This window comes from Hypomesus nipponensis, chromosome 27 (genome assembly GCF_054491055.1).
Source record: "Hypomesus nipponensis isolate SF chromosome 27, ASM5449105v1, whole genome shotgun sequence".
NCBI classification, from domain to species: domain Eukaryota; kingdom Metazoa; phylum Chordata; class Actinopteri; order Osmeriformes; family Osmeridae; genus Hypomesus; species Hypomesus nipponensis.
In genome coordinates, this window is record NC_140387.1 from 1340001 (window position 1) to 1360115 (window position 20115).

Here is a 20115-nt window from a genome sequence, read left to right on the forward strand (position 1 = left end):
CGGCGTGCTGTGGCTCAGCTGGTTCATCAGCAGCCTGATCCCTCTGCTGGTCAGTGCCGGGCTGCTGGTCGTCATCCTGAAGGTACACACACACACACACACACACACTTGCTGAGTAAGATACACACACACTATGCAGACTTAAATCTACTGTGTTTATATAAGTAGTCTTGACATCTCGGGTAATAATATCCATCTCTTTTCCTCTCCCTCTCCTCTCCTCCCCCTCTCCTCCTCCTCTCCTCTCCTCCCCCTCTCCTCTCCTCTCCTCCCCCTCTCCCTCTCCTCTCCTCCCCCTCGCCCTCCCCTCCCCCTCTCCTCGCCCTCTCCTCTCCTCCCCCTCTCCTCTCCTCCCCCTCCCCTCTCCTCCTCCCCTCTCCTCTCCTCTCCAGATGGGTAACCTCCTCCCCTACAGCGACCCAGGCGTGGTGTTCCTGTTCCTGGGCTCGTTCGCCGTGGTAACCATCATGCAGTGCTTCCTCATCAGCACCATCTTCTCGCGGGCCAACCTGGCGGCAGCGTGCGGAGGCATCATCTACTTCACGCTCTACCTGCCCTACGTGCTGTGTGTGGCCTGGCAGGACTACGTGGGCTACGGGGCCAAGATCCTGGTGGTGAGCCCAGCGAGGGGAGGGGGGAGGTGTGTGGGGGAGGGGGGTGGGGGGGGAGGGGGGTGGGGTGGAGGGGGTGAGAGCTCCCACACCGTCAGATGCCATATCAACACACACAAGAGCTCTCTGCCGACGACTCACTGCCTCTCTCTGTCTCCCTCTCTCTCTCTCTCTCTCTCTCTCTCTCTCTCTCTCTGTCTCCCTCTCTCTCTCTCTCTCTCTCTCTCTCTCTCTCTCTCTCTCTGTCTTTCTCTCTCTCTCTCTCTCTCTCTCTCTCTCTCTCTCTCTCTCTCTCTCTGTCTCCCTCTTTCTCTCTCTCTGTCTCTCTCTCTCTCTCTCTCTCTCTCTCTCTCTCTCTCTCTCTCTCTCTCTCTCTCTCTCTCTCTCTCTCTCTCTCTCTGTCTCTCTCTCCTCTCCAGAGCCTGCTGTCCCCCGTGGCGTTTGGCTTTGGCTGTGAGTACTTTGCCCTGTTTGAGGAGCAGGGCGTGGGCATCCAGTGGTCCAACCTGCTGGCCAGCCCTCTAGAGGAGGACAGCTACAACCTGACCACTTCCATCTGCATGATGCTGCTGGACGCAGCCCTCTACGGCCTCATGACCTGGTACATCGAGGCTGTGTTCCCCGGTGAGTCTGAGGGAGGGAGGGAGGGAGGGAGGGAGGGGGGAGGGAGGGGAGTGGAGGGGGGAGGGAGGGAGGGAGGGAGGGAGGGAGGGGGGAGGGAGGGAGGGAGGGAGGGGAGGGAGGGGGGAGGGGGGAAGGGAGGGAGGGAGGGGGTCTAACTATTTGTAGTTGTTGATTGCTCCTCTGTAACCCTGAGTGTGTACTGTAGTACTGAACTGCCTCTCCTCTCTTCTCCTCTCCTCTGGTCTCTCCCCTCCCCTCTCCTCTCTCCTCTCCCTCTCCCCTCTCCTCTCCTCTCCTCTCTCCTCCCCTCTCCCTCTCCTCTCCCCTCTCCTCTTTTCCTCTCCTCTCTCCTCCCCTCTCCCCTCTCCCCTATCCCCTCTCCTCTCCCCTCTCCTCTCCTCTGGTCTCTCCCCTCCCCTCTCCAGGTCAGTTTGGGATCCCCAGACCCTGGTACTTCCCCCTCACCAAGTCCTACTGGTGTGGAGAGAAGCCCTGCAGCAACATGGCCACGCCCACAGGAAACGCTCAAGGTACCGACCAATCCCGTCCTCCGCTTCTGCAATCCCTCTGGCTTGGTCTGAGTGTTCTGAGAGAGAGGCTGGTCTAGAGAAGCAAAATGGATGTTAACTGTGCTTCTCCACACAGCATCACTACAATGCTTTACTCATCCTCCTCTCCACCCCCACCTCCTCTTCTGCCCCCCTCCTCTCCTCCTCCTCTCCATCTCCTCTCCTCCCCCTCCTCCTCTCCTTCTCCTCTCCTCCCCCTCCTCCTCTCCTTCTCCTCTCCACCCCCACCTCCTCTTCTGCCCCCCCTCCTCTTCTCCTCCTCTCCTTCTCCTCTCCTCCCCCTCCTCCTCTCCTCTCCTCCCCCTCCTCTCCTCCTCCTCTCCTTCTCCTCTCCTCCTCCCCCTCCTCCTCTCCTCTCCTCCCCCTCCTCCCCCTCCTCCTCTCCTCCTCTCCTCCTCCCCCTCCTCCTCCCCCTCCTCCTCTCCTCCTCTCCTCCTCCTCCTCCTCCTCCCCCTCCTCCTCTCCTCCTCCTCTCCTCCTCTCCTCCTCCCCCTCCTCCTCCCCCTCCTCCTCTCCTCCTCTCCTTCTCCTCTCCTCCTCCTCTCCTCCTCCTCTCCTCCTCCTCTCCTTCTCCTCTCCTCCTCCCCCTCCTCCTCTCCTCCCCCTAGCAGTGTGTGTAGAGGAGGAGCCCCCCCACATTCAGCCAGGCGTGTACATTAAGAACCTGGTGAAGGTGTACAGTCATGGGAAGAAGCTGGCCGTGGACGGTCTGACGCTGGGCTTCTACGAGGGCCAGATCACCTCCTTCCTGGGTCACAACGGAGCAGGGAAAACCACCACCATGTAAGCACACAGACACACTCAGATAGACGACAACCTCTAGGAAGCTGAACCATTCCCCCTGTGCCTCAACCGTGTCACAAGCCTAACGTGATGGCGTCTGCTGTGATAGGTCGATCTTGACCGGCTTGTTCCCACCCACCTCTGGCACGGCCTATATCCTGGGGAAGGACATCCGCTCGGAGCTGAGCTCCATCAGACAGAACCTGGGGGTGTGTCCCCAGCACAACGTGCTGTTCAGCATGTACGTACCCTCCACCCCCTGCTGGGACAGCGGCCGTTACTCATCCCTCATGCTGCTGTTCATACCAGTGCTTATACACCTGGGTAAGAGGAAGTGCATTGATTTAACTTCTCTCCTCCCCCCCCCTCCTCCTCCTCTCCCCTCCTCCTCTCTCCTCTCCCCTCCTCCTCTCCTCTCCTCCCCCCTCCCCTCCTCCCCTCTCCTCCTCCTTTCCTCTCCTCCTCTCCTCTCCTCCCCCCTCCCCCGTTCCCCTCCTCCCCTCTCCTCGCCTCCCCCCTCCCCCCTTCCCCTCCTCCCCTCCCCTCCTCCCCTCTCCTCCCCCCTCTCTCCTCCTCTCCCCTCCTCCCCTCTCTCCTCCTCTCCCCTCTCCCCCTCCTCCTCCAGGCTGACTGTAGAGGAGCACATCTGGTTCTACGCCCGGCTGAAGGGTCTGTCTGAGGAGAAGGTGAAAGCTGAGATGGAGCAGATCGTCAATGACGTCGGCCTTCCGCACAAACGCCAATCCCTCACCAGCCAGCTGTCTGGTGAGTGTGTGTGTCTGTGTGTGTGTGTGTGTCTGTGGGGGGGGGGTATTTCTTGTTCTCCTGAAGGCTGTTCACCTTTCAAACCATTCAAAACTGTTTTTAATTTTAAAAAAACACATTTCGGAAAAAATATTTTAACCTTTTCAAAAGTAGTTTGGGGAATTAGTTTCAACCGCAACATTTGGGAATTCTCAAATTATTTTGTAATTTTTTCTCCCCAAAACGTTTTCAAAAAGATTTATGGGAAAACTTGTAAAGTTCAGATTTTTGTGTAAAAAGGTGTTTTACAAAAAAAATACATTGTCCAGAAAAATCTACCTAAGTACAGTGACAAAGTATTCCCATCTGTGAATATCAGGGCATCACGCTCTCGACAAAATGCTCACAAGAGTAAAGGGTAATCGAGCAGAACACAGGAAGTGACAACACAGGAAGTGAACCTGACGTTGTGTCTGTGGTGTTGACAGGTGGCATGCAGAGGAAGCTGTCGGTGGCTCTGGCCTTCGTCGGGGGGTCAAAGGTCGTGATCCTGGATGAGCCCACGGCCGGTGTGGACCCCTACGCACGCAGAGGCATCTGGGACCTGCTGCTCAAGTATCGCCAAGGTAACCCCACCCCAGCCACCCCCCCTCCCCCTCAGTGAATACTGTCACATGAGAGACTGGTCTCAAAGGTCAAGCTGGGGCAGTGGGGCAGTGGGGCAGTGGGGCAGTCAAACCTCTCCCTTCAGAGGAGAGAACATGACTCCATTACAGCATGTACTGATTTACCTGGTCTGTATTCCCCTCCCTCCCTCCCTCCAGGCCGCACCATCATCCTCTCTACCCACCACATGGACGAGGCAGACATCTTGGGCGACCGCATCGCCATCATCTCCCACGGCCGGCTGTGCTGTGTGGGCTCCTCCCTCTTCCTGAAGACGCAGCTGGGGACAGGATATTACCTCACGCTGGTCAAGAGAGACCTGGAGGTGTCTCTTCACTCCTGCAGGAACTCAGCCAGCACCGTGTCCTACAGCAAAAAGGAGAAGGTAGGCCGCCATCACCGCCACCGCACACGCCTCAATCAGGATTAGACTTCTGTATATTTCTTTAACCTGCTGGAAATGATTCAGGTTTTGTTTGGGTAAGGCCAGCAGGCTGTTAGCTGCAGGTATGTGTTGAGGCTAGCAGGCTAAGTGTGGTGTTTCTACAGGACAGTGTGTCTGAGAGCAGCTCTGATGCAGGACTGGGCAGCGAGCCAGAGAGTGAAGCCACCACCGTCGGTGAGTCACTGGAGGAGACACAGAGACGCTCTCTGTCTCTGTCTCTCTGTCTCTCTGTCTCTCTGTCTCTCTGTCTCTCTGTCTCTCTGTCTCTCTGTCTCTCTCTCTCTCTCTCTCTCTCTCTCTCTCTCTCTCTCTCTCTCTCTCTCTCTCTCTTTGTCTCTCTCTATCTCTCTCTCTCTCTCCCTTTCTCTTCCTTTCTCTGTCTCCCCAACTCTCTCTCTCATGATGATTGGAAAGTCCTCTCTGACAGCGACCAATGTACTCACCAAGGACCTCCCTCCCCTCTCTCCTCCTCTCTCCTCCCCTCTCTCCTCCCCCCTCTCCTCCCCTCTCCTCCCCCAGACGTATCCCTGATCTCCAGCGTGATCTTCAGGCACGTCCCAGCAGCCCGCCTGGTGGAGGACCTGGGCCACGAGCTCACCTATGTGCTGCCCTACGAGGCGGCCAAGGCCGGGGCCTTCGTGGAGCTCTTCCACGAGGTGGACGACCGGCTCTCTGACCTGGGGATCTCCAGCTACGGCATCTCTGATACCACCCTGGAGGAGGTGAGGCTCACCCTGCACCACGCACCTCGCACCTCGCACCCCGCACCCCGCACCACGCACCCCGCACCCCGCACCACGCACCTCGCACCACGCACCCCGCACCCCGCACCTCGCACCTCGCACCCCGCACCCCGCACCACGCACCTCGCACCACGCACCCCGCACCACGCACCCCGCACCACGCACCTCGCACCCCGCACCACGCACCCCGCACCTCGCACCTCGCACCCCGCACCTCGCACCCCGCACCACGCACCTCGCACCCCGCACCACGCACCCCGCACCTCGCACCTCGACCCCAGCACCACGCCTGCTTCACAAACTTGTTCCTTGTTCAGTTTGCTTTTAGTCTGTGTTTAGTGGATTTTTTCTTCTCTCCATATTTAGTTTACTTTGACTCCATATTTAGTTGAATTTCAGTCCATTTTTTGTTTAAATGTCGAGTTCAAAGTGTCACTCAAGGGTTTTTCGGAGACTGAAGGTGTTTTGTGGTCCTGTGCAGATTTTCCTGAAAGTGGCCGAGGACAGCGGAGTGGATGCTGCTGAGCTCGCTGCCGGTACGACCTCATCCACAGCATCATCCACAGCATCATCCACACTCTCTCACAAACATCATCCACTCTCTCTCAAACATCATCCACACTCTATCTCAAACATCATCCACACTCTCTCAAACATCATCCACACTCTCACAAACATCATCCACACTCTCTCAAACATCATCCACACTCTATCTCAAACATCATCCACACTCTCTCAAACATCATCCACACTCTCACAAACATCATCCACACTCTCACTCGCCCTTCTGACCCACACGCTCATTACAAACACAGTCTAGTCTGTAGACCCCCTCAGTTCTAACATGCTTGTTGCGTTTTCCTGCCGGCTCTCCAGACGGAACGTTCCCCATCAGGAGGAACCGTCGCCACGCCTTCGGAGACCACCAGAGCTGCCTAAAGCCCTTCACTGAGGATGACAGCTTCGAGTACAACGACTCTGAAGGTGAGCCAGCTGGAACTACATTTCCCATCAGCCATCACTTCTAACTGTGATTGAAATGAATGAGAATGAATGCAGTGATGGATTGGCTGTATGTGTGTTTTACAGTGTACTAACCTGTCGCTCCCCTGCCCTCCCTCCTTCCCTCCTTCCCTCCTTCCTTCCCCCTTTCCCTCCCTCCCTCCCTCCCTCCATCCCTCTCTCCCTCCCTCCATCCCTCCCTCCCTCCCTCCCTCCCTCCTTCCATCCATCCATCCATCCCTCCCTCCCTCCCTCCCTCCCTCCCTCCCTCCCTCCCTCCCTCCCTCCCTCCCTCCCTCCCTCCCTCCCTCCCTCCCTCCCTCCTTCCTTCCTTCCTTCCTTCCTTCCTTCCCTCCCTCCCTCCCTCCCTCCCTCCCTCCCTCCCTCCATCCCTCCCTCCCTCCCTCCCACCCTCCATCCCTCCATCCCTCCATCCCTCCATCCCTCCATCCCTCCCTCCCTCCCTCCGTCCCTCCCCCTGCAGAGTCACGGGAGACAGACTGGCTAGGTGGGGCAGATGGGAAGGGCTCCTACCAGGTGAAGGGCTGGAGTCTGAAGAGACAGCAGTTTGTAGCTCTGCTCTGGAAGAGGTTCCTGTACGCTCGCCGCTCCAGGAAGGGATTCTTTGCTCAGGTGAGCACACACACACACACACACACACAAAGGTATAATCAGGTGAACACACACACAGGTACGATCAGGTGACCCTGTTTCAGAGCTTGTTGCTGTTGTTGTTCCAGATCGTTCTTCCTGCCGTGTTTGTGTGCATTGCCCTCGTGTTCAGCCTGATTGTGCCTCCATTTGGGAAATATCCCAGCCTGGCCCTGGAGCCTGGCATGTACGAGGAACAGTTCACCTTCATCAGGTAAAGCCTGTTTGCCTGTCTAGCTGTCTGTCTGTCTAGCTGTCTGTCTAGCTGTCTGTCTGTCTGTCTGTCTAGCTGTCTGTTTGCCTGTCTAGCTGTCTGTCTAGCTGTCTGTCTGTCTGCCTGTCTGCCTGTCTAGCTGTCTGTCTGTCTGTCTAGCTGTCTGTCTAGCTGTCTGTCTGCCTGTCTAGCTGTCTGTCTGCCTGTCTAGCTGTCTGTCTGCCTGTCTAGCTGTCTGTCTAGCTGTCTGTCTGTCTAGCTGTCTGTCTGTCTGTCTAGCTGTCTGTCTGTCTGTCTAGCTGTCTGTCTAGCTGTCTGTCTGCCTGTCTAGCTGTCTGTCTAGCTGTCTGTCTAGCTGTCTGTCTGCCTGTCTGTCTAGCTGTCTGTCTGTCTGTCTAGCTGTCTGTCTGTCTGTTCTGCCTACAACCTTGAAAAGCAAGACACCAACATCTTCTTCTTCTGTTTTCCGCCGCTGCAGTAACGACGCGCCCGAGGACGCCCACACTAACAGACTGCAGGGGGCGCTGACGGACAAGCCAGGCTTCGGCACGCGCTGCATGGAGCCAGAGCCCATACCGTGAGTCCTGCTGCACTGCCCTCTGCTGGACACACAGGGGAACTGCACCTCACAATGATCAGGATAACATTCCTTTCTCTCTCTCTCTCTCTCTCTCTCTCTCTCTCTCTCTCTCTCTCTCTCTCTCTCTCTGTCTCTGTCTCTGTCTCTGTCTCTGTCTCTGTCTCTCTGTCTCTGTCTCTCTCTCTGCAGAGGTGCTCCCTGCTCCCGGGTGACAGGTGATTGGTCGGTGCCGTCGGTGCCGGCCAGTGTGAGTGACATGTTTGCGTCTGGTAACTGGAGCATGTCCAACCCCTCCCCTGTGTGTGAGTGCAGCTGTGAGGGACGCAAGAAGATGCTGCCGGAGTGCCCCCCCGGGGCTGGAGGGCTGCCCCCCCCACAGGTACACACACACTGCACACACACACACTGCAGACACACACACACACTGCAGACACACACACACACTGGAGAGACACACACACACACTGCAGACACACACACACACTGCAGACACACACACACACTGGAGAGACACACACACTGGAGACACACACACACACTGGAGACACACACACACACACTGGAGACACACACACACACTGCAGACACACACACACACTGGAGAGACACACACACACACTGCAGACACACACACACACTGGAGAGACACACACACACACTGCAGACACACACACACACTGCAGACACACACACACACTGGAGAGACACACACACTGGAGACACACACACACACTGGAGAGACACACACACTGGAGACACACACACACACTGGAGACACACACACACACTGCAGACACACACACACACTGGAGAGACACACACACTGGAGACACACACACACACTGCAGACACACACACACACTGCAGACACACACACACACACTGGAGAGACACACACACTGCAGACACACACACACACTGGAGACACACACACACACGGTCCCTGATAGGTTGTGGTCTCCCTGCAGGTGATGATGAGCAACACTGACACTCTGCAGAACCTGACGAGCAGGAACGTGTCAGACTACCTGGTCAAGACCTACGCCCAGATTATCAGCAAGAGGTGATCACACACGCACACACACACCTCCTGTTACTGGTGGAAGCAGCCCCGAGCAGCCTACACAGTCTACCTGTCTACACAGTCTACCTGTCTGTCATCCAGGGGCGTCGTTAGACCCTTTTTACAGGGGCACGTGCCCCAGTATATAACTCTGCTGTGACCCAGTCAAATCTAAAGTTTGAGTTTTGACAATTGACTTAATTAGTCAGTGCATTCATTTAGAAAAAAATGAACACAGTATCCCAATCAACGCTTGAAAAGTGTTTTACCGAAAACACAAACCTACATGGGAGCAGAATTCCATGTCAGCGCGCTTTTCTGAGCCAAATAGAACACAGAAGTGCTGGGGTATTCCAGAAAGCAGGTTATGCAACATAACCAGGTAAGTCAGCCCTCCAGCAATGTTGCTACAATGCTGGGTGTAAGCTTGGGAGTTTAACTTACCTGGGTATGTCACATAACCTGCTTTCTAGAATAGAAGGCAGAATGGAGGTAGGCTAAAGGTCAACCAGATTTGTGAACATAACCCCTAGCTGTGTGTTGTCACTTTCCATGTTGTCTGCAGCTTGTGAGGTGTGGAAACACTTTTGTTGCTTTTATGGATCTTGTCTTGTTGCTTTTTGTTCTATGTTGCTCTATCTGAATGCTGTGTCCCTGCCAAAGCTGATATCAAACTTGCGTCCCCGAACTGTTGTATAGTGGGTTAAGCAAGGGGAGTTCCTATAGCCTAGTAGTGCATAGTGCGCAGCACGCTTGGAAGAGATAAAGGGAAATGAATTAGGGGCCTGTGCCCCTGTGGAGTTTGACGTCTAACAACTCCTCTGCTGTCATTTTCTTTAGCTTAAAGAACAAGATCTGGGTGAACGAGTTCAGGTGAGTTCCTTCAGCAGGAACACGTCCTCCACAGTTCCACTTGGATGATCCTCGGATGGGGACTGGGCATGAATATTCAAATGAGCTTTTCTTCATGCAGATATGGAGGGTTCTCATTGGGCGCCCGAAGCTCCCAGTACCTCCCCCCTAGTGATGACATTGATGACGCCATCGCTCAGATCCGAAGGCGTTTCCACCTGGAGAGAGTGGGTTTTGACCATTGCATCAGTCCACCGTTCTAGTTAACCGTTCTAGTTGTTCTGTACCTGTGCTATGTCTGTTTTTGACTGTATAGTACCATCCTCGTCCTTGCCTTAGTAGTAAAGAAACTGACTCTTATCTTTCTCCCTCATATCTCTTCCTTCCTCTCCTGCCTCCTCCCCCTCTCTCCTCCTCTCCTCCCCCTCTCTCCTTCTCTCCTCCCCCTCTCTCCTCCTCTCCTGCCTCCTCCCTCCCTCCTCCAGGGTACTGCAGCTGACCGTTTTCTGAGAAGTTTATCCAGCTTCATCCAGGGATTAGACACCCAAAACAATGTCAAGGTTGGTACAAACCCACAAAACACACAAACCCAGCTGCTGTTTACCACAGAAATTCTCCCACATTCCACATGTCCCTGAGTGGCCCGGGGGGCTGGGTGCCCCCCCCCTGTCAGCTCTCAGACACCAGCCTGCTGTTTTCCCAGGAAGGAGGAGTGGGGGGGGACTGATCACACAACAAACACGCACGCCTCACAATCCTGGCCTCCCAGGTTTCACCCTGCATCCTACACCGAATCTAACGCACCCGTAAATGTCTGACGGTATCTTTTAACTCCCCCGCAGATCTGGTTCAACAACAAAGGCTGGCACAGCATCGGAGCGTTCCTCAACGTGATGAACAATGGCATCCTGCGCGCCAGCCTGCCCCAGGGCAAGGACCCCAGCAAGGCTGGCATCACCGCCTTCAACCACCCCCTCAACCTCACCAAGGAGCAGCTCTCTCAGGTCGCCCTGTAAGTACCGGGGAGTGGCGGGGAGAGAAGCAGAAGGACAGAGAGAGATGGTGATAAGAAAAGTCTAACAATGACCCCTCCCTCCTCCCCTCTCCCCCTCCCCCCTCCCGTCTCCTCCTCCTCCCCTCCCCTCTCCCCCTCCTCCCCTCCCCTCCCCTCTCCCCCTCCTCCCCTCACCTCCCTCCTCCAGGATGACCACCTCAGTAGACGTGCTGGTGTCCATCTGTGTGATCTTCGCCATGTCCTTCGTGCCGGCCAGCTTTGTGGTGTTCCTCATCCAGGAGAGAGTGAACAAGGCCAAGCACCTGCAGTTCATCAGCGGCGTTCAGCCCCTGCTCTACTGGCTGGCTAACTTCGTCTGGGACATGGTGAGACACACACACACACACACGTGTACACAATATGGAAACTGTTTGTTTGTACATATTTCTGGGGATTATCCAGGCTGAAGTAAAAGAAGAATTAACATATCTCCCCCTCTGTCCTCCTCCTCCTCCCCCTCTCTCCTCCCCCTCTCCTCTCCTCCTTCTCCCCCTCTCCTCTCCTCTCACAGTGTAACTACGTGGTTCCTGCCACGCTGGTCATCATCATCTTTGTGTGTTTCCAACAAGAGGCCTACGTATCTTCCACCAACCTGCCTGTCCTTGCTCTGCTGCTGCTGCTCTACGGGTGAGCCTCTCTCTCTCTGTCTGTCTGTCTGTCTGTCTGTCTGTCTGTCTGTCTGTCTGTCTGTCTGTCTGTCTGTCTGTGTCTGTGTCTGTCTGTCTGTCTGTGTCTGTGTCTGTCTCTTTCTCTCTCTCTCTCTCTCTCTCTCTCTCTCTCTCTCTCTCTCTCTCTCTCTCTCTGTCTCTCTCTTTGTCTCTCTCTCTCTCTGTCTCTCTCTCTCTCTCTCTCTCTCTCTCTGCCTGTATTGATGTGATGTGTTGTGTGTTCCCCAGGTGGTCCATCACTCCCCTGATGTATCCGGCCTCCTTCTTCTTCAAGATCCCCAGCACGGCCTACGTGGTTCTCACCAGCGTCAACATCCTCATCGGCATCAACGGCTCCGTCGCCACCTTCGTCCTCGAGCTCTTCGGAAGCAACGTGAGGACAGGCGCTAGGATGCTAGGAAGCAGGCTAGGATGCTAGGAAGCAGGCTAGCACACAGGCTAGGATGCTAGGAAGGATTCTAGGAAGGATTTTGATGATGCTAGGATGCTAGGAAGGATTCTAGGATGCTAAGACACAGGCTAGGATGCTTGGATGCAGAATACCCTTCTGCATGTGGCATGAATGTAGGAAAGAAGAACACTGTAAATGGAGAAATGACAGCAAAGAGTGTTTGTTTACAAAACGTTGAACTTCACGCTGCCCCTGGTCCTTGTCTCCCCCCCCGCCCCCCTCCTGCCCTCCAGGAGATCGGAGGCATCAACGACATCCTGAAGAACGTCTTCCTGATCTTCCCTCACTTCTGCCTGGGCCGCGGCCTCATCGACATGGTGAAGAACCAGGCCATGGCCGATGCCCTGGAGAGATTCGGTGAGGACCAGGGACTGTAGCTTGGGTTAACATGAGGGTGGAGGGTACGTCTTTCATCTAGTTTGTCGTCGCAATGTAACTAACGCGCGTGTGTGTGTGTGTTCCTAGGGGAGAACCGCTTCCGTTCCCCGCTGGCCTGGGACATGGTGGGCAAGAACCTGTTTGCCATGGCGGTGGAGGGCGTGGTCTTCTTCTGCATCACCCTGCTCATCCAATACCGCTTCTGCATCAAGGCCCGGTCCTCCAGCTCACACCTCAAGCCAATCACTGACGAGGACGAGGATGTGGCCCGCGAGAGGCAAAGGATTCTGGGAGGAGGAGGACACTCTGATATCCTGGAGATCAACCAGCTGACCAAGGTACAGGGACCAGCATGAACCAATCAGAATCAGAATCAGATCATTGTTTTATCGGCAAGTAAGTTTACACATACGATGTTTCTCCAGGTGTACAAGCGCAAACAGAAACCAGCTGTGGACCGTCTGTGTGTAGGGATTCCTCGTGGAGAGGTGAGAGATACCTACCTATCTAGATATCTGCCTATCTAGATACCTACCTATCTAGATATCTGCCTATCTAGATATCTATCTATTATATAGATACTTATCTATCCTTTTATTATCTATAAATCTATTTACTCCATCCCTCCCTCCAGTGTTTTGGGCTGCTGGGTGTGAATGGAGCAGGAAAGACCAGCACGTTCAAGATGCTGACAGGAGACTCCATGGTGACCAGTGGAGAGGCTTACCTGGCTGGGAAGAGGTAAGCACCAGAGACACTATCACATCCACACTGCCACACACCTACACACCTTCAGAAACAAGATGGTCATCTCTCTCTCCCTCTCCCCCCCTCTCTCTCCCCCTCTCTCTCCCCCTCTCTTTCTCCCCCTCTCTCCCCCCCTCTCTCTCCCCCTCTCTCCCCCCCCCCTTCTCTCTCCCCCTCTCTCTCCCTCTCTCTCCCCTTCTCTCTCCCCCCTCTCTCTCCCCCTCTCTCTCCCCCTCTCTCTCTCCCCCCCTCTCTCCCCCCCCGTCCCCCTCCAGTGTCCTGACAGACATAGACGATGTGCACCAGAACATGGGCTACTGCCCCCAGTTTGACGCCATCAACGACCTGCTGACAGGACGAGAGCACCTGGAGTTCTACGCCATCCTCCGGGGTGTGCCGGAGAAGGAAGTGTGCGAGGTTAGCGCCTGTGTGTGTGTGTGTGTGTGTATGTGTGTGAGAGGGAGCCTCTCATATCCCAAAGTTAAACATTCGATTGTACTATACATGAAAGAGAGAGGAGGAGAGGGGAGGATGAGGAGGAAAAGGAAAAAGTATCTCATCAAAATGGATAGTGAATTCTGAAACTTGTGTGACGGTCGAGGCGTACATGTGACCTGAGTCCTCCTGACCACCAGGTGGCAGAGTGGGGCATCCGTAAGCTGGGGCTGATCAAGTACGTGGACAAGTCAGCAGGAAGCTACAGTGGAGGAAACATGAGGAAGCTGTCCACAGCCATGGCTCTGATTGGAGGACCTCCCGTCGTCTTCCTGGTGAGTGTGGAACCACACACACACATACTGTGCAGACACACACATGCATATGTACGCCCAGAGTTACGCTGATCCTGGATCTGTGTGTGTGCAGGACGAGCCCACCACAGGAATGGACCCCAAGGCCAGGAGAGCTCTGTGGAACTGCATCCTCAGCATTATCAAGGAGGGACGATCAGTGGTGCTCACCTCTCACAGGTGAGACTGGGAGGGATGGAGGGATGTGGAGAGGATGTGTAGAGGGATGTATAGAAGGATGTGTAGAGGAAGTGGAGAGGATGTGTAGAAGGATGTGTAGAGGAAGTGGAGAGGATGTGTAGAGGGATGTGTAGAGGGAAGTGTAGAGGATGTGTAGAGGGATGTGTAGAGGGATGTGTAGAGGGATGTGTAGATGATGTGTAGAGGGATGTGTAGAGGGATGTGTAGAGGATGTGTAGAGGGATGTGTAGAGGATGTGTAGAGGGATGTGTAGAGGGATGTGTAGAGGGATGTGTAGAGGATGTGTAGAGGGATGTGTAGAGGGATGTGTAGAGGGATGTGTAGATGATGTGTAGAGGGATGTGTAGAGGGATGTGTAGAGGATGTGTAGAGGGATGTGTAGAGGATGTGTAGAGGGATGTGTAGAGGGATGTGTAGAGGATGTGTAGAGGGATGTGTAGAGGATGTGTAGAGGGATGTGTAGAGGGATGTGTAGGTGGAACAGTCTCAGACGGTGTGTTGTTTCCTCAGCATGGAAGAGTGTGAGGCTCTGTGCACTCGCATGGCCATCATGGTGAACGGACACTTCCGGTGTCTGGGCAGTGTCCAGCACTTAAAGAACAGGTGAGAGCACACACACACACACAAAGCAATGTATACAGATTGCTTGGTTTCTCTGTACTGTGCCTCAGGCTAACATCAACAAGTTTTCTCCATACAACGGCTAACCAAAATGCTAACATCTATGGCCTTCCTCACACTACTGCTACCGCTAACGGCCCTCGCCATCGCCCCTCCCCCTGCAGGTTTGGTGACGGCTACACTATCATCCTGCGCGTGGCGGGGCCGGACCCCGACCTGGCACCGGTGAGGGCGTTCATTGAGAAGGAGCTGCCGGGCAGCACCCTGAAGGAGAAGCACCGGAACATGCTGCAGTACCAGCTGCCCTCCACACGCACCTCACTGGCACGCATCTTCTCCCTGCTGGCCAGCCACAAGGAGCAGCTCAGCATTGAGGACTACTCCGTCTCCCAGACCACCCTGGACCAGGTGAGGAGGACGGGGGGAGGGAGGGATGAGGGGGGTGGGGGAGGGATGAGGGGGTGAGGGAGGGATGAGGGGGTGAGGGAGGGATGAGGGGGGTGGGGTGGTGAGGGAGGGATGAGGGGGGTGGGGGGGTGAGGGAGCAGCAGGATCAGGGGTGGACGAGGGTGGGGTGATATTGGTCATTTTAATAAGAAAAACAAAGTTGCCTATCGATACTAAATCTGTTTTTGTGCGCTTGTTTTCTCTCTTTGTCCCCCCTTCTCCCCCCCCAGGTATTTGTTAATTTTGCCAAGGACCAAAGTGACGAGGACCACTTAAAAGACATTTCCATGATCAAGAGGGACGCGGTGGCTGTTGACGTGTCCCACCTCAACAGCTTCTTGTTGGACGAGAAGGCCAGGGAGAGCTGTGTGTGAGTCCACCTGTCTCCAGCAGGGGGCCCCACGCCCAGGGCCCCGCACCCAGGCCCCCAGACCCAGCCCCCTCCACACTGACCACTGGAGGACCAGTCCTCACCAGACATTTTCTACTTGTTTTTAGTCTTTTTTAATCATTACTATTATGATTTCTCAGTGGACTGCGTGTGTTCAGCCCTGCCACCCGCACTCCTCGGGGGGGGGGAAGCTAGACGCTGCAGAAAGTTCAACACTGAAATGAAACTGAAATGAAACTCAATGCAAATCAATGCAATCGATAAGAGGTGGACAGGAGGCTGTTGGCTGCATGCTAGCAGGTTGTCTGTCACGGAGGAGGAAGATCTGAGCACCAGCCCTCCTCAGATCCCCCGGTCAGGACGGGTCGCAGAGCTGGCAACAGTAGTCTGGCAACAGTAGCCTGGCAACAGGCATTCCACCACCCAAGAACCAAAAACAATGATTCGAGACGACTCTGAGAGAGTCAGTGACAAGATTTGTGTCGATTCAGCTACCAGGTTTGGTACGAGTCAGCGACTGCAGTGGTTCACTGCCAGAGCACACTGGCTCAGACCCTGTTTGGACCTGCTGTGTTATTCTGAGGATGGACTCCCAGTTCAGCCACGCGATCGGCGGCAAGAAGCTCCAGTCCCTCACTGCCAAACCCCGACCCAGGGCCCCACCACCCCAGGGTCCTAATGCCCCTCCTTTTTGGACAACAGCAGTTTTATTTTTGTAAATGAAACTGAAGAACTGTATACAATCATGTTGTTGTTTTTTATGCTACTCATAAAGGCAAAGGGCAACCTTCATTAGATCTGTTTGGTTTTAAATATGCATCTTCAAAAAAAAAACTAAAAACCGACCCTATACAAAATGTAATTGTATTTTTCTTTATTTTTCTTCTTCTAAAATGTAAGATGTTTTGCTTGTTTGTTGTCAATGTCACATCTCCTACCAGTCCCTGAGAGGGTTGACAGAGCAGCACTCTGACTGCAAACACCTCAGAGTGCTGAGACAATGATGATGATGATGATGATGATGATGCAACAGAGGACAGACAGGAAGATTCTAGAATGAGAAGCAGACAGGAAAATTCTAGAATGAGAAACAGACGGGAAGATTCTAGACTGAGAAGCAGACAGAAAGATTCTAGACTGAGAAGCAGACAGAAAGAAGCTTTTATGAGAAACCCTGTGGAGAACAATTCTTTTTTTTCTTTTTTAATTTTACATGTAATATAAAAAAAATTAAAAAAAACAGGATGGAAAAAGTGGTCTTTGAAATATCAAGTTACCGTAGTGGGGTCTGGAGGGGTGTGTGTTTAGCATGTTTTCCAGGTGGCCCCTGGAGTGAGTATCTCTGTTTGTGTGAGGCAGAAAGCAGGCTACTTTGACCTCTGAGTTTTGTGTAGAACAAACAACCAACTAAAAAAACACAGTGAAACTTAACTTTTTACGTGACATTGGAGTCTAAGTCAAATTAGACATCGAGTGGGTAAATCGTTTTGTTAAATCTCATGTAAAGCTACAACTGGAGATGGTTCTAACAGACATGGTGTTGATCTAACGTGAATGTGTATTGTGTCGAGGTGAATTGTGTCAGTGCCAAATGCAGTGCTGTCGCCGTGTAACATCCACCTTTTGAGGCGTGTTTCAACTGCACACGTCATGCTCACGGGCGTGTTTTAAGCCCTTTTTCTAAAAACCTGCTTTGTGACCATTCAAGTTTTTGTTTCCAAGCTGTTTGGAAACAAGGAGAAGAGATGATCTCCCGTTGTGTAAGCGGTCTGGATCCATTCAGTGACAGTGTGCCCTGTGCCGTCACCACGTGTCCAAGTGTCAGCTCACCTGAGCGGATCTAAACCACTGTCTCAACTAAGTCATGTCGTTGTTAGAATCTACCCCCCCCCCCCCGTGTCTTTAAGACCCTGCTTGAAGATTCTGGCGTTCTAGATCCGTGGAAAGGGTCACATTGTTAGACAGCCAGTCAGACAGACAAGAGGGACCACCCCATTGCCACCGATTGGTCACCCCCAGAATCCCTCTCCTTTCATTGGATAAGAAAAAGTCAGGGTTTGATTTTTCCACGTTGACTCTGCAGGGTCCTCAGGGTATTTAGACACTTTAGGAGGGGCGGGGGTCCAAGTGACTCAGGCCTGTTGCCCCCCCCCCCCCCCCCGACCCCCTGGAACTGAAACCCTACAGCTCCAGCACTTGACACCAGTAAAACCACTTGCACTGCAACACAGATAGAGCTCTGCAGCAGAAACACTTTGAACTACGAAGCATTTCTCAGCCAATCATTAAAGAGAGTCGAGTTCACCATGACGATGATTTTCTCATTGATATTGTTATTATTTGTTTACATTTGAAGTATTATTAAAAAAGCAGTTTGTCTGTTACTTGTTCTGTATAGTACCTATTTACATGAATAAAAACATGGTTTTTGACTTGCTGTTTGTCAATTAAATTGAAGAACACACACTGTGTGTGTGTGTCTTCTGTACATGTGGACGTTTTCTCACCTGAGATGTTAGAAAACAGCTTCTCTGCCTACAGAGTTCCCACACTGATAAAGAGGCACAGAGACCAGAGAGGGAGGGAGGGAGATGAACAGTGAGGCAGAAAGAGAGAAATTGACCAAAGCAGAGGGAGGAAAGAGAAGAGTTGTGCAGGACCTGTCACAACCTTCAGCAGCATGTCCAGGAAACACGCATCTCTACTAACCCTGGTGGTCCTCCTCGTCCTGACGGGTACTGTTGTCCTCTCTGTCTGTCTGTCTGTCTGTCTGTCTGTCTGTCTGTCTGTCTGTCTGTCTGTCTGTCTGTCTGTCTACCTGTCTCTCTGTCGGTCTGTCTGTCTGTCTGTCTCTCTGTCGGTCTGTCTTTCTGTCTCTCTGTCAGTCTGTCTCTCTGCCTGTCTGTCTCTCTGTCGGTCTGTCTGTCTGTCTCTCTGTCTGTCTGTCTGTCTGTCTCTCTCTGTCTATCTGTGTCTGTCTGTGTGTGTGTGTGTCTCTGGTCCACATCACACCATCTGCATTCCTCAGCCGGATTTCCAAGACATCCGTTGATCAAAATTTCCTTAAACAAATGTTTAAAGTTTGGTTAGTGTGCTTATGATCTCACCACTATCCGGAATTGGAAGATCACGGAGGAGATTGCATGTGTTTGTCTTGCTTCGTCTGTGGCCCTCAATGCCCTTATTTTGTATTTGCATTGCTGTGTTTGAGAACGACATTAAGACACTCATGTGTTTGTTGTGTTTTTCAGGAGCAGAGGAGAGAGCTGGAGCCCTCAGGAAGGTTAGTAAGAGATTCTAGAATCAAGGACATGATTTCCCCCATGGCAGGGTTATACCAGCAGGGGATCATTGTTTATAGAACCCAACAAAGGTTTCAATTTGGAAACTTTTATTTAAGATGATTGTTGTTATTTGTGTCAATCATTCTATGTGGAAAGGGAGGAAGGAAGGAGGGAGGAAGAGTGGAGGGATGGAAGAGGGAGGTTAGGGTGGAAGAGGGAGAGAGGGAAGGGAATGTCTCATCACCCGCCAGCCTGTGTTGACCAGCCTGTGTTGACCAGCCTGTGTTGACCAGCCTGTGGTGACCAGCCTGTGTTGACCAGCCTGTGTTGACCAGCCTGTGGTGACCAGCCTGTGTTGACCAGCCTGTGTTGACCAGCCTGTGGTGACCAGCCTGTGTTGACCAGCCTGTGTTTTGCAGCCTGTGTTGACCAGCATGTGTTGACGAGCCTGTGTTTTGCAGCCTGTGTTTTGCAGCCTGTGTTGACCAGCCTGTGTTGACCAGCCTGTGGTGACCAGCCTGTGTTGACCAGCCTGTGTTGACCAGCCTGTGGTGACCAGCCTGTGTTGACCAGCCTGTGTTTTGCAGCCTGTGTTGACCAGCATGTGTTGACGAGCCTGTGTTTTGCAGCCTGTGTTGACCAGCCTGTGGTGACCATCCTGTGTTGACCAGCCTGTGTTGACCAGCCTGTGGTGACCAGCCTGTGGTGACCAGCCTGTGTTTTGCAGCCTGTGTTGACCAGCCTGTGGTGACCAGCCTGTGTTTTGCAGCCTGTGTTTTGCAGCCTGTGTTTTGCAGCCTGTGTTGACCAGCCTGTGGTGACCAGCCTGTGTTTTGCAGCCTGTGTTTTGCAGCCTGTGTTGACCAGCCTGTGTTGACCAGCCTGTGTTTTGCAGCCTGTGTTGACCAGCCTGTGTTGACCAGCCTGTGTTTTGCAGCCATCTTGTGGAGGCCTGTCTGAGATGGTGGCCTGTCCTATGAACCTGGCTCCTGTGTGTGGCAGCGATGGGCTCACCTACGCCAACGAGTGTGCTCTCTGCGTCCAGAGACTGTGAGTACTGCTGCTGCTCTCTCATCACACACACACACACACATACCTCCACACACACACACACACACATACCTCCACACACACACACATACCTCCACACACACACACACACACACACACATACCTCCACACACACACACACACACACATACCTCCACACACACACACACACATACCTCCACACACACACACACACACACACACATACCTCCATACACACACACTACAGTATGAAGACACTTTGTACTCATACTCTACTACGGTTTCCAGGGAAACCAGGGAAGACATTATGATCATGAAGGAAGAAAGCTGTTAAAGACGACTGTCCAAGACGACATCAAACTGTCTAATCAGAACTCTCCTGTAACATGGCCCCTCCCCCTGCTTGATGACCTCAGCGCGGGGTTGTTGCTGTGTTCGGTGCGTTGATTTAGTCAGTTACACCATCAGTGATTAAATTAAAGATGCAAACAAGCGCTTTTTCTCAT

The 20115-nt window shown here is 53.4% G+C and overlaps 2 protein-coding genes across 4 annotated transcripts in view; both read left to right on the forward strand.

Moving 5' to 3' along the window:
* Window positions 1-17725, forward strand: part of LOC146220274 (phospholipid-transporting ATPase ABCA1-like) — a 39854-nt gene extending 22129 nt beyond the window's left edge. For 2 of the 3 annotated variants that reach the window (XM_084693469.1, XM_084693470.1), the window contains exons 15-49: window positions 1-82; window positions 393-614; window positions 1031-1235; window positions 1661-1765; window positions 2413-2587; window positions 2697-2828; window positions 3213-3352; window positions 3820-3957; window positions 4156-4382; window positions 4547-4616; window positions 4962-5164; window positions 5667-5721; window positions 6062-6169; window positions 6672-6820; window positions 6928-7052; window positions 7531-7629; window positions 7822-8011; window positions 8601-8695; window positions 9536-9568; window positions 9669-9774; window positions 10033-10107; window positions 10390-10559; window positions 10750-10927; window positions 11113-11228; window positions 11498-11642; window positions 11954-12077; window positions 12186-12436; window positions 12524-12586; window positions 12733-12839; window positions 13121-13262; window positions 13481-13615; window positions 13710-13813; window positions 14345-14437; window positions 14620-14863; window positions 15133-17725. The exon at window positions 1-82 is cut by the window's left edge and continues 141 nt beyond it. In XM_084693469.1, coding sequence (XP_084549595.1) covers window positions 1-82; window positions 393-614; window positions 1031-1235; window positions 1661-1765; window positions 2413-2587; window positions 2697-2828; window positions 3213-3352; window positions 3820-3957; window positions 4156-4382; window positions 4547-4616; window positions 4962-5164; window positions 5667-5721; window positions 6062-6169; window positions 6672-6820; window positions 6928-7052; window positions 7531-7629; window positions 7822-8011; window positions 8601-8695; window positions 9536-9568; window positions 9669-9774; window positions 10033-10107; window positions 10390-10559; window positions 10750-10927; window positions 11113-11228; window positions 11498-11642; window positions 11954-12077; window positions 12186-12436; window positions 12524-12586; window positions 12733-12839; window positions 13121-13262; window positions 13481-13615; window positions 13710-13813; window positions 14345-14437; window positions 14620-14863; window positions 15133-15276 — 4750 coding nt within the window. In that variant the 3' untranslated portion in view covers window positions 15277-17725. The remainder of the gene's footprint in view (window positions 83-392; window positions 615-1030; window positions 1236-1660; window positions 1766-2412; window positions 2588-2696; window positions 2829-3212; window positions 3353-3819; window positions 3958-4155; window positions 4383-4546; window positions 4617-4961; window positions 5165-5666; window positions 5722-6061; window positions 6170-6671; window positions 6821-6927; window positions 7053-7530; window positions 7630-7821; window positions 8012-8600; window positions 8696-9535; window positions 9569-9668; window positions 9775-10032; window positions 10108-10389; window positions 10560-10749; window positions 10928-11112; window positions 11229-11497; window positions 11643-11953; window positions 12078-12185; window positions 12437-12523; window positions 12587-12732; window positions 12840-13120; window positions 13263-13480; window positions 13616-13709; window positions 13814-14344; window positions 14438-14619; window positions 14864-15132) is intronic. The other variant, XM_084693471.1, reaches the window with a different exon arrangement.
* Window positions 17726-17861: 136 nt separating this feature from the next.
* spink4 (serine peptidase inhibitor, Kazal type 4) lies at window positions 17862-20101 on the forward strand. Its single transcript, XM_084693472.1, has 4 exons — window positions 17862-18028; window positions 18545-18576; window positions 19515-19627; window positions 19898-20101. The coding sequence occupies exons 1-4, from the start codon at window positions 17974-17976 to the stop codon at window positions 19941-19943; spliced, it is 246 nt and encodes an 81-aa protein (XP_084549598.1). The 5' UTR covers window positions 17862-17973; the 3' UTR covers window positions 19944-20101.
* Window positions 20102-20115: the final 14 nt, after the last annotated feature.

Coding starts and splice junctions, on each gene's coding strand:
- spink4 (XM_084693472.1), top strand. CDS start 17,974: ATGTCCAGGAAACACGCATCTCTACTAACCCTGGTGGTCCTCCTCGTC. Junction 18,029..18,544: donor GGTCCTCCTCGTCCTGACGG/GTACTGTTGTCC, acceptor TGTGTTTTTCAG/GAGCAGAGGAGAGAGCTGGA. Junction 19,628..19,897: donor GCTCTCTGCGTCCAGAGACT/GTGAGTACTGCT, acceptor TACGGTTTCCAG/GGAAACCAGGGAAGACATTA.